Source organism: Dermochelys coriacea, chromosome 2 (assembly GCF_009764565.3).
Source record: "Dermochelys coriacea isolate rDerCor1 chromosome 2, rDerCor1.pri.v4, whole genome shotgun sequence".
Taxonomy (NCBI): Eukaryota; Metazoa; Chordata; order Testudines; family Dermochelyidae; genus Dermochelys; species Dermochelys coriacea.
Window position 1 is genome coordinate 41,403,048 of NC_050069.1, and position 13,427 is coordinate 41,416,474.

Consider the following 13,427-nt stretch of genomic DNA (forward strand, 5'->3'; position numbering starts at 1 on the left):
CAATAGATAGCACCGTAAAACAGTAACTAAAATTCTGGGCCTAATCTTGCTCCCACTGAGCCAGTGGCAAAACTATCCCTGAGTTCAGTGAGAGCAGGAGCAGTGCTATGTTACCTATTCAATGACTGTTTTTACAATTATATTTGCGATACCATCACATTGATATATATATATATAATGTCATTTTAAAAACGCATTGTATGAGTAGACAGTTATTCATGGTACCAAATGAAAGTTTGTTTCATTTCAAGTTAAAATAAGCAGTACTTAGTCAGTTGTCACGGTTTAAAAGAGATCCATTATATGACTTTTACATTAAAATTTGGATTAAAATCATGTTTAAAGTTCATTTCCTCTAATCTTATCCTGCTTTTGATTAGTTTTAAGAGCAGTTGATGGTCTTGTGCCTTGCAGTTTTTGCATTTTATATTTTGTGTACACAGTCCGGAATTTTATGTGAAATTGTAGGTTTGATCTTTGACCTCTGTTTACTATAATACTGATGCACCACTAATTTGATAGCAAGCCATAGGGGTCTAGTGTAAACAAGCCGCTCACTTTACATAGCTATGTTTGACTCCTAAGTGGAGAAGTATGTATGGAGTATGTGCAGGATACTGTAGTCCACTACAGAAATAATAAAAACCACATCACTGTTCAACTCCCAGGTAACATTTACATTTAGAGAAAATATGTTGCATGCCTGATAGGGAGAGAGAATGCATTTCTTATTCAAAAAACAAATCTAAGATGTTTCAGATTATTATTTAGAGTGTTGGAGAGCTCAGTCCTGCTCCACTGAAATCAATGGGAGCTTTGCCATTGACTTTAAGCAGATCAGGATTAAGTCTAAATTGAAAGAGTAGAGAAAATAAAAATGAAAATGCAAAGGACCAAAATTTCTTTCACTCACACTCTAGAAAGTAAAGGGCAAAAGCTTTCTCTGAGGTCTGTAAACCATATCTCTGCTCCAATACTCTTTTTTTTCCTTACATTGATAGACATCCCAAAGGGAAGCAGCTCGCAATCAATACTGTAGTTGAAATCAAAGAGTCTTCCCAAAATGGTGGAGTTACCAAACATAAGCCAGGCAAAAGTACAGTGCTGATGAACTACACTGCGGATTTCAAAGAGCATTATTCTTGGAAACGTCCTACAGTACACTTGTGTTCCATGCAGGATGTTTCCTCAGAACATTTAACTCTAAGTGGCATGAAGTTTTACAAATTATTAAAAATAAAGTGACGTTCGACTAATTGCAGCTGCCGGAAGGGGAGACTTTCTGCTATTGTGAGGGGGCAATTGAATTGAAATAGTTAAATATTATTCAAATGAATTTGACCCTTCCTCGGACTGTAAGCTGGTTCTGTTACTAATGTAAAAAGAGATTTGAGACCTATTACATATCCAATACCATCTTCAATTATAAAAATCAGTGTAGCGTTAGAGTATAGACAAGATGGGGTAAAATGGCTGGACCCTAGAATAATGCTTTCATCGCTACTAGCATTGCACTGTACCAACAGCAGGAGAAACTCAGAAAATGATCAGCTACAGAGAACCTGACTCCACCCTCAAGCAAGAGGAAGATCAGAGCAAGAGGAACTCAAGCAAGATGAAGATCAGAGTCACATTTTTATTTCAGGTGATAAGCTGATGAGAAATGAGTGATCTATGACAATGGTCCTGGGCCTTGCAGGTTTATTTTGAGGGTCAATTCAATGTATATTATGCCCAGGGCCGGCTCCAGGCACCAGCGTTCCAAGCAGTTGCTTGGGGCGGCAGTTAGAAAGGGGTGGCAGTTCCTCTGGCTGTGGTGGCAATTTGGCGGCAGCTTCTTTGTTCTGCCCGCCGCACAGAAAATCGGCGGCAGCTTCCCCCTTTGCCAACTTTTTTCACTGCTTGGGGCAGCAAAAACTGTAGAGCCGGCCCTGTTTATGCCGCCTCCAAATTTTCGTTATGCTGCCAATTTGTGCATTTTTGAAAATGGGGAACTGCTTTGCAGAAGTTATTGGCAACTGAGATGGGGACCAATGTGGCTTTTGGCACCCAGGAAAGGGTTGGAGGTGGTTTTGGTTATCCAAGCAGATGGGGGTTTTAGCACTAAGCATGGGAAGCATCAACGCCTTCCCTCCCCACTTTGGGCAAAGACAGAGATGACTTTAAATATGGGAATAGAAGCTGGATTTGGATTTGTGTTCTCACCCCAGCAGCTGCTCCCACTGCTCTCTGGACCTATATCTGCCGTTACATCCAACAATTACAAATTGAAAATGACAAATAAGAACATTAGCTGGATGTTTCTGCTAAAATGACCTGCCTTGAAGTAGCTAATGTTGACATTTAAATTGTGCCTACCCTTTTATGTTAACAGAAGAATGGAAGCCATTCACAATTCTCCCACAACTATTATTTCAACTCTTTCTAAACTCAAGCAAACATCAGTTGCATCAGTTTACATTCCATACCCATTTTGAAGGCTACTTTGCAACCATAAACCAAACTGCCTACAGACAATTTTTTTAAAATGCAAGCTTAGATTTCAGAGCACAATTATGCAACATTTTTAAATAATCTGCAATTATGCAGCCATTCACATATTCATGTAATAGAGAAAAGCAGCTCCAGCAGAATGTACCTATTTATTCATATCTATAACCATCCCATAATTTACAAAGTACTCATGGGAATTGTTATCACAGGAACTGGTATTTCAAGTTAGACTGTACACATTGAATCACTGAAACAAGATGTTTCTTAGTATTGAATAATCATTTAACTGAATAAGTGGCATTTAGAAATAGGATCAATGAAGAATCAGGCTTGCACAATAGAAAACCAGTTTGTCTAGAATACTAGTATTGACTATGTTTGTACTTACTTGGTGCTTGGAATAGTCTTCCTGTCATAGACCACCAAGCTTCCTTTCTTTTTCTTCAAATGCTCCTTGAAGCCTCCCTCTGTGTTCAGAATTTTGTAGCCAGACCCACTCAACCCTTGTATTATTGAATAATTTAACCTATGGAACAGGGCATCTCGTACGTTTTTCCATCATCGTCACAGCAAATCCCAAAGAAAAGTGACCTCTTTACAAATTGAACGCTACCTGGATTGAACTCTGGCAAGATGCTTAATGTGGAGTGGTTGTGTATTCACTTCACATCCATCTGGAAATCTAGTCCTGCCACTGAAGCTTCTTGATGCCCACGTTATCACCAGCCATGAAGAGGCATTCATTGTTATACATGCTTGGAATTCATCAGTTTTCCATCCTAATAATACATCCATCCAAGAAAGCTACCAAAACTGAACCAGTGCTGATAGAGGTAGTTGCTAGGTTTGCCTTCAAATATCCTCATTGCTGACCATGTCCTGTCACTTGATTGGGGGCAGCTAATGAAGACAATATGAATCAGAAATGTCACTCTGGTGTTCTTCACTCTTTCTTAACACCCATAGTTCAGCGCTGTACAACAGAGTTAGTAAAGCTATGGTTCTATAGTATGACATCCCCCCACAGGCTACTGGCAGCAATTGCTTACAAAGAAAAGTAGCAACAGGACAATCTGTATTTTATCTTTAGCTTCTTTAATGCATTCATGTGTTCTGTCCTTTCTGAAAGCAGCTAATCACACCTCTCTCTGCCACTTGTGTCTGTCACCTGGGCCCCTGTACCTCTTTCTCTGCTGCTCAGTTCCCTTTAACACAATGCTCCGTCACATGCTGAAAGTTCATTTCTGCACCTGCTCCCCCAGACGTATTGCCCAGCTGCTTAGGTCTCTTCACCCCTGCATCTCTGGACCCTCCCTGTTGGTAGAAGGGAGCTCCAGTCTGGTTGCTCTGGAACTAAACAATTAATCCTATTTCCTCTCCTCCTGCTCTGCAGATTGTGTTGTTGTATCCACCAGTTGGCTCTCATCTGAGACTGTGTCCTGGTCTACGCTACTGGGTTAGGTTGAATTTAGCCACATTAGGTTGATTTTAAAATGAATGCATCTACACAACCAACCCCGTTCTGTCGATCTAAAGGACTCTTAAAATGACTTCTGTACTCCTCCCCGGCGAGGGGAGTAGCGCTAAAATCAACCTTGCTGGGTCGAATTTGGGGTAGTGCAGAGGCAATTTGATGGTATTGGTCTCCTGGAGCTTTCCCAGAGTGCTCCAATGTGACTGCTCTGGACAGCACTTTGAACTCTGGACAGCACTAGCCAAGTACACAGGAAAAGCCCTGGGAAATTTTGAATTTAATTTCCTGTTTGGTCAGTGTGGCGAGCTCAGCAGCACAGGTGACCATGCAGTCCCCCCAGAATTGCAAATGAGCTCCAGCATGGACCGAAAGGGAGACACTGGAACCTGATTGCTGTATGGGGAGAAGAATCTGTGCAGGTTGAACTCCGATCAAAAAGAAGAAATGCTAATATATATGCCAAAATCGCACAGGGCATGGTGGAGAGAGGCTACAACAGGGACACACAGCAGTGCCATGTGAAAGTTAAGGAGGTCAGGCAAGCCTACCAAAAGACAAAGGAGGCAAATGGTCACTCCGGATCAGAGTCCCATACATGCTGCTTCTATGATCAGCTGCATGGCGTTCTAGGGGGGGACCCTACCACTACCCCACCACTGTCCGTGGACACCTGCAAGGGAGGAGTCTGATGCAACAGGGAGGAGGATTTTGTGGATGAGGAGGAGGAGGAAGAGAATGCACAGCAAGCAAGTGGTGAATCCGTTCTCCTCGGCAGCCAGGACCTTTGCATCACCCCGGAGCCAATACCCTCCCAAGATGGGATCCCCGACCCTGAAGCTGGAGAAGGCAGCTCTTGTGAGTTCACATTTGTAACAGTACAGGGTTTAAAAGCAATAGTGTTTAATGTTTGATTTGCCCTGAAGAATTGGGATGCATTTACAGCCAGTACAGCTACTGGAAAAGTCTATTAACGTGCCTGGGGATGGAGCAGGAATCCTCCAGGGACATCTCCATGAAGCTCTCCTGGAGGTTCTCTGAAAGCCTTTGCAGAAGGTTTCTGGGGAGGGCTGCCTTATTTTGTCCTCCATGGTAGGACACTTTACCATGCCAAGCCAGTAGCAAGTAGTCTGGAATCATTGCAGCACAAAGCATGGCAGCGAATGGTCCTGGGTTTTGGTCGCATTCAAGCAACATTTGGTCTTTATCTTTCTGTGTTAGCCTCAGGAGAGTGAAATCATTCATGGTCACCTGGTTGAAATAGGGGAATTTTTGTAAGGGAACAGTAAAAGGACCCTTTTCATGTGGGTTGTTTGCGCTTGGCTAAAAGGGATCATCCCAGAGAATAGCCATGCAGTGGGGAGGAGGGAGGTGTGTGCTGCACATCCACCCAAAAACCGCAGCCCCTCCTTTTAAATGTGAAACCCAACCGATATTGCTTGCTATGGGAAAGGATGGCGCTGCAGTTTGAAATTATTCCCACATGTTATGAAGGCGGAAGAAGCCAACCCTGCATACCAAAAGGCTTATCGTGGCTGCCTGGAAACCGAATTCTATTGCCCAGCTGTGAGTGCCCAGGCACTCAGTATAAAAGGCAAAATGCGACCTTGTACTTAAAACACATGTGCTGTCTGCTGTGAATTGCTTGATTCACTGTGTAAGAGTCTCCCTTTTGTTCTCAGAAATGTATCATCTTAAATTTTACTCTCCCTTTTTATCCCCCCCAGGTGCAAATGTTTCTATGCTCCCCTTATCATCTCCATCCCTGAGGTTATCGCAGATTAGAAGGCGAAAAAAACGCACTTGCAATGACATGTCTTCTCAGCTCATGCAGTCCTCCCACACTGATAGGGCACAGCTTAATGCATGGAGGCATTCAGTGGCAGAGGCCAGGACGCATTAAGTGAGTGCGAAGAGCAGAGGCAGGAGGCGATGCTGAATCTAATTGCGGGGCAAACAGACAGGATGAAGTGTCTGTTGGAGATGCAGGAAAGCCAACAAGAGCACAGACACCTGTTGCATCCATTGTTTAACTGCCTGCCCTCCTTCCCAAGTTCCATATCCTCCTCACCTAGATGCCCAAGAACGCGGGGGGAGGAGGGGGAGGCTCCGGGCACTCAGCCACTCCACTCCAGAGGATGGCCCAAGCAACAGAAGGCTGTCATTCAAACAGTTTTGATTTGTAGTGTGGCTACAATAAGCAATGTGGCCTTGTCCTTCCCTCCTCCTGCACCCCACCCCACCCAGGCTACCTTGTTAGTTATTTCACTTTTTTTTTAATTAATAAAGAAAGAATGCATTGTTTCAAAACAATAGTTACTTTATTTCCTTTGCCAGCTGTGATTGAAGGGGGGAGGGTGGTTGGCTTACAGGGAATTAAAATCAACAAGGGGGTGGGTTTGCAGCAAGGAAAAATGCACACAACTATCACACCATAGTCTGGCCAGTCATGAAACCGGTTTTCAAAGCCTCTCCGATGCGCAGCGCGCCTTGCTTTGCTCTTCTAATCGCCCTGGTGTCTGGCCGCTCAAAATCAGCCACCAGGCGATTTGCCTCAACCTTCCACCCTGCCATAAACATCTCACCCTTACTCTCACAGATATTATGGGGCACACAGCAAGCAGCAATAACAATGGGAATGTTGGTTGCACTGAGGTCTAACCTAGTCATCAAACAGCACCAGCAAGCTTTTAAATGTCCAAAGGCATATTCTACCACCATTCTGCACTTGCTCAGCCTATAGTTAAACTGCTCCTTACTAATGTCCAGGCTGCCTATGAATGGCTTCATGAGCCATGGGAGCAAGGGGTAGGCTGGGTCCCCAAGGATAACTACTGGCATTTCAACATCCCCAATGGTAATTTTCTGGTCTAGGAAGTATGTCCCTTCTTGCAACTGCTCGAACAGCCCGGAGTTCCTAAAGATGTGAGCATCATGCACCTTTCCTAGCCATTCCATGTTGATGTCAGTGAAATGTCCCTTGTGATCCACCAGTGCTTGCAGCTCCATTGAGAAGTACCCCTTGTGGTTTACATACTGGTTGGCAAGGTGCTTCAGTGCCAAGATAAGGATATGTGTTCCGTCTGTCGCCCCACCACAGTTAGGGAACCCCATTGCAGCAAAGCCATCCAGTATGATCTGCACATTTCCCAGAGTCACTACCCTTGATAAAAGAACGTCAGTGATTGCATTGGCTACTTGGATCACAGCAGCCCCCACAGTAGACTTGCCCTCTCCAAACTGATTCCTGACTGACCGGTAGCAGTCTTGCGTTGCAAGCTTCCAGAGGGCTATCACCACTTGCTTCTCAACTGTCAGGGCAGCTCTCATCTTGGTATTCCTGCGCTTCAGATTGGGGAAAGCAATTCACAAAGTTCAAGGAAAGTGGCTTTACGCATGCAAAAATTTCAAAGCCACTGTGAATCATCCCGTACCCGCAATACTATGCGGTCCCACCAGTCTGTGCTTGTTTGCCGGGCCCAGAATTGGCGTTACACTGTATCAACCAGTCCCACTGCCACCATGATGTCCCAATTGCCACAGCCCATGCTTTCAGGAATGTCTGTGTCTGTGTCCTCATCACAATCATCCTCGTGCTGGCATCTCTTAGCCCAGTTCTGCACATACTCCAGGATAATATGCGAGGTGTTTGCAATGCTCACAACAGCAGGGGTGAGCTGAACGGGCTCCATGCTTGCCATGGTATGGCGTCTGCATGAGTAATCCAGGAAAAAAGGTGCAAAATGATTGTCTGCCGTTGTTTTCATGGAGGGAAGGAGGGAGGGGTGACTGATGACATGTACCCAAAACCACCCACAACAATGTTTTTGCCCCATCAGGCATTGGGAGCTTAACCCAGAATTCTAGTGGGCAGCAGAGACTGCAGGAACTGTGGGATAGCTACCCACAGTGCACTACTCTGTAAGTCGATGCTAGCCACTGTATTGAGGATGCACTCTGCTGACTTAACGTGCTTAGTGGGGATATACACAATTGACTGTATAAAATCGATTTCTAAAAATCGACTTCTATAAAATCGACCTAATTTCGTAGTGTAGACATACCCTTATATTAGATTATATGCTCTTCAGGGCAGGGACTGTATTTTCATTATGTATTTGTACAGTGTCTAGCACAATGGGGCCCTGGTTGTGGGCCAGAGGTGCTCTGCAATACAAATAATAAGTGCAGCCTGAATGGCCACCAGCAACCATGTGTGTCCTACAAAAGATGCTTCCGAGAGGCACACTGCTAATAATGCTGCTGTAGCTTGTATCTCTGGGAGCACTGCTCATCAAAACAACAATACCTGAGAAACAACATGGAATGAGGAAGGGATGCCAATCTAATTATTCCAAGAGTTTTCTCACAGTATACCTTCCTGGGCCATTTCATATAAATGAGGCCAACAAGCAAGATTTCCAGCCACAGCAGACTGGCAGATGGACAGTGTAAACAGTAATTGCCCAAGGGTATCCAAGATTCTCTAGTTCTTTGATATGCATGTGTCTACAGAACTGTTCAGATTATACTCAGTTACATTCTCTACAAATCCTAGGATGCAACAATGTAGAGCCTTTCTGCTACTCTGTGAGACCATGTCTATCCTCCTTTGATTGTCAGCCCCCCAACCCTTCTTTCTTCATGATCCCCCAAATATCTTGACCACCTTTAATGCTCTCTCAACCCTTTAACTTCACTTCTATTCCCTTTTCCCGCTACAGTGATAAAAATTTGTCCAAAGGAATTTCAGACTTCATCTTTAAAACCCAATGGAGTAGTTTCCCCTTACAAAACATGAATTATTTACATTTTGTGCACACTTCATACACACACTCTAATTTACTCTCATTCATTTATGTACAAAACCATCCTACTGAAATTGAGTAGTCTTTAAGAGAAAAAAGTTGGGTGAACATATAAACAAGGGTTTACATGCACCATCAAGTGTATTTGCTCTTGAATATTACTTACTTTCCCATTCAAAAAGTTTCACTTGGCTAGTCACTGAGCAGAAATACCATGTTGTATAGCTGACTAATAAAACATCACAAATAGCAAATAGGTGATGTGACATCTTGAAAACAGTCCCATCTGCTGAAATCTGTTCACATAAATTATTTGGAAAATAGTTACACATAATGAATATGCTCACAGCAATAAGTCTGAGTGCAAATGACTCAGTGCTAAAAATGATAACCAGCCTAAGTTATTAGAGTTAGTCAGTGCTCAGCAGGTTGTGAAAGAGTTAAGCTTTCAGGTAGGTGATACAGAACAGGGGTAGGGCACTGGGAAGTTGCAGGGGAGGGAAGGTCTGAGTGCTGTGCTAGGAGCAGCAAAGCTAGCTGAAAAATTCCTGCATTTGGCTTTGTTGTTATGCTCCCCCTACAAATTTGTATAGGCAACAAAACAAGCCATAGCCCCCAGTACACCTCCAAGTTCCCCAGCAGCAGCTCTTCTCCCTCCCCCGACTCTTCATACACCTGTGCAACGTCCGGGCAGCAGTAGGTGCAGAGGAGTGTGTCATCCAAGCAGCATTTCCCACTCCCAAACCAGGAAGTGACTGTAAAGTTTTCACGCTCCTCTCCTGAGAGCAACACGTCCCCTCCTGTTCATGGCACTGCCTGCGGCGGAGTCCCCCTGGGGGCACAACTGATGGCTGGAGAAATGCCCAGCCTGACCGCATTAGACCAGCTGCCCTGGAACTCCACCTCTGCGGAGCAAGGGGCCAGAAATGGGTCCCACTTCAACTTTTGGTACAACACAAACAAGGTAAGCCGGGGAGTGTCTGACCCAGGAGGGCTTAGGAGTGGGAGTGCAAAGCAGAACCCGGTAGAGGGGGAAGGGTAGCGCAGTGGAGTTTGTTACAGGAGTTAGGACAGTTTCACAGGAAGTTTCGTGTTGCTGCTTCATGTTACTTGCTTTAAAGACCGGTTTCAGAGTAGCAGCCGTGTTAGTCTGTATTCGCAAAAACAGAAGGAGGACTTGTGGCACCTTCGAGACTAACACATTTATTTGAGCATAAGCTTTCGTGAGCTACTGCTCACTTCATCGGATGCATTCATTTTCCACTGAATGCATCCGATGAAGTGAGCTGTAGCTCACGAAAGCTTATGCTCAAATAAATGTGTTAGTCCGTAAGGTGCCACAAGTCCTCCTTTTCCTTTTGCTTTAAAGAGCCACCCTTAAGCCGTTTACACCTGCTTTTCATTAGTTAATTAATCAGCATTCAGCCTCTGCTCGGTTAGCTCTGGACACTCCTCTATCCCCAAAGCATAGGACACTGAAAGATGCAAGAAATAGGCATTTACCAACCCTCATGAGGAGAGACAAATGTTCTCCTATGACAGTTTAGGGTGTAGCTATTTTTTTTTAAGTGCCAACAAGTGCTTGGTGCTGTATAGGTCACAAAATGGAGACCAGCCCTGCATTTTAGAGCTGACAACTTGTTTGTACATCTGCTAATAATAAAAAAAGCTGATTACATACCTTGGCCTCCTCCCTTTTTATGGATTAACAAACTGTGAAGGAATGGAAGTTAATAAACACTATCCTGTTTGGATGAGAATTGAGCTCTCTTTTTGTAATGCAAAGTTCTTAATCATTAAAGGAGACGGTCTTTTTTACATTTGACTTGTAAACAGCTACTACCCCCCCCCACACACACACACACAAAATGTCCCAACAATAGATCATACTCCTCTTGAGGGTCCCAGTAACTCCCTCCCCTGCTCTGATTCTGCATTCACCTACTGGGCAGATATTCTGGCAGCAGTTAAGATAGAGGCATGTGCCAGACAGATAGTCTCCTATTCCCAAACCATGAGAGACTGTGAAGTCTCCACAATTCTCCCCTCTGACTAACTTGTCCCCTCCAGCTCTGGGTTGTGCCTGGCATTACTTGTGGCACGACTGCAGTGCTTACCCAGGAACTGGGCAAGTGAGAGCCAGAACTTAAGTGATGCATGATGATGGCAAAGAGATGGACATCCTGAATGCCATAGACCAGCTATCGGGAAACTACACCTCCAGGGAACAGAGGGCTGGCAATGGATCACTGTCTGACTTCTGGTCCAACACAAGCAAGGTAAATAAAATGACTTGCAAGATAGGAGGGAGTTCAAGTGAGTTTAGAAGCTAGAGCCCAGGAGCCCAACTGAACTTGATGAGCTACTCAGGGAAGGTAGTGCAGAGGAACTGCTGATGTGACACAAGGAGTCAACAAGTGCTTCTATTAGGAGGTTCTCTCTGGTCACTCAATAACAGACCTCAAAGTGACAATTCTTCAAAAAAAAAACTTCAAAAACAGACTCCAACATTTCAGAGTAGTAGCTGTGTTAGTCTGTATTCGCAAAAAGAAAAGGAGTACTTGTGGCACCTTAGAGACTAACAAATTTATTTGAGCATAAGCTTTCGTGAGCTACAGCTCACTTCATCGGATGGAATGCATCCGATGAAGTGAGCTGTAGCTCACGAAAGCTTATGCTCAAATAAATTTGTTAGTCTCTAAGGTGCCACAAGTACTCCTTTTTTTTTTGAGACTCCAACGTGAAACTGCAGAACTGGAATTAATTTGCAAACTAGATACCATCAGATTAGGCCTGAATGAAGACTGGGAGTGGTTGGGACATTACAAAATCTAAACTTAATTTCCCCAATACTAATTTCTCCCTACTGTTACTCACACCTTCTTGTCAACGGTCTGTAATGGGCCACTCTCTTGCCACTTCAAAAGTAATTTCTCCTCCCTTTGTATCCTGCTGTTAATTGATTTATCTCATTAGACTGATCTAACACTTGGTAAAGCAACCCACATCCTTTCATGTATTTATACCTGCTCCTGTATCTTTTATTTCATACATCTGATGAAGTGGGTTCTAGCCCACGAAAGCTTATGCCCAAATAAATTTGTTAGTCTCTAAGGTGTCCCAAGGACACCTCGTTTTTTTATAATAGGAGGTTACTCTCTTTTATTCTCTCTAATGCCCAGCCCTGCTTTAGTTTTTTTAGGGGTAGTTATTTAAGTATAACTTTTGTTGTTATTGGTTAGATAAAGTATGAAAGTATCTCGGAGTTTTGACCTGTTTTGTGGAACATTCTATCACTTTAATTTGGATACCAGAACATGGTCTTTGGGAAAATACTTATTTTTCTGTTCCTCAGTTTACTTGTAAAACTGGGACTACAAAGGAAATAACAGTAGCTAGATCTAGGTTAGTGAGGACAGTGTGATATGTGTATATATACACACACACATAATTATATATATATATATATATATATATATATATATATATATAAACATTAAAAAAACAAGACTAACATGATGTATGTCCATCATTGGCCTGATCCCTCTGCTTGTGTATCTTAGCCCTTTCCCATACCTTTCACTTGTCTATTTAGGCCACAGTTGTACAATGAGAAGTATGGAAGTGCATCCCCGTGCACATGGAGCTCACTGAAGTCTATGGAGCTTTGTGTGCTCCTCCTTGCAGGAGGAGGACTTGGATTGTATTCTTTTTGCTGCAGGGACTGGGTCTTTCTGTGTGTTTGTACTGCACCTAGCACAGTGGGGCCCTGATCCTCATGGGGTCCTTTGGGCAGGAGCACAGTTAATAAGAAACAATGCTTATCAAGAAATGTGTGTTGTGAGGCTTAAACCATGGTATGTAAAGCATTTTGAGGTCTTTTGATTATATTTCCCAGACTTCAGTTCCCAAAGTGTTCATCTTTTTCCCTTTTCAGTTTGCATCTTTGGAAGTATTGAAACTATTTTCTGTTTCCTTTTTTGGAAAATGGATTGTCCCAATTTTGTTGGGGGACTGATGTCCTTTTTCAGAACTGCATGTGGAGGGTCTTGAAGGCAGGTGATCTTTGACCACGTATAACAAAAGTATAGGAGCCTTTTGTTTTTTATCAAGAAGTGAATGATAATAACTGAAGCAGTTTATTGTTAGTGTAGAAAAGTCCATCAAGACAGAATCATATATTCTGACATTTTCCCTGTGCCTGCCCTGTATTACACATTGTGGTATACTGATATGTTTAATAATGGATTCATAGAGGATTAAATATGCATTTAGTACCTGTAACATTGCTTGACAAACTAATGTCACCTTTTGGGAACTCGTAGACTTATTGCAGTCATTCCCAAACTTTTTAGTAGGGCAACCCACCAACTGCATTTGTCTCTTTTTTTGTGACCCACACAGTTTCCAAATTCATGGGGTTGGGTGCAAAATCATAGGCCAACATCTTCGTCTTCTGTTGCTACTTCCTTCTCGCTCCACCATGGGGCATTGACCACACTCAGTATCACCTTCTACCTTAGACTAAAAAAAACCCGAGGAGTACTTGTGGCACCTTAGAGACTAACAAATTTATTTGAGCATAAGCTTTCGTGGGCTAAAACCCACTTCATTGGATGCATGCAGTGGAAGATACAGTAGGAAGATATATATAC

The 13,427-nt window shown here is 43.4% G+C and overlaps 1 protein-coding gene across 2 annotated transcripts in view; it reads left to right on the top strand.

Annotated features, from left to right (window-relative positions):
* The first annotated feature begins 9,268 nt into the window (after window positions 1–9,268).
* NIPAL2 (NIPA like domain containing 2) overlaps window positions 9,269–13,427 on the top strand; it is a 69,766-nt gene continuing 65,607 nt past the window's right edge. The window contains exon 1 of one of the 2 annotated variants that reach the window (XM_038391058.2): window positions 9,269–9,736. In XM_038391058.2, the coding sequence (XP_038246986.1) occupies window positions 9,620–9,736 (117 nt within the window). In that variant the 5' untranslated portion in view covers window positions 9,269–9,619. Of the gene's footprint in view, window positions 9,737–10,694; window positions 11,052–13,427 lie in introns of those variants that run through there. The other variant, XM_038391060.2, reaches the window with a different exon arrangement.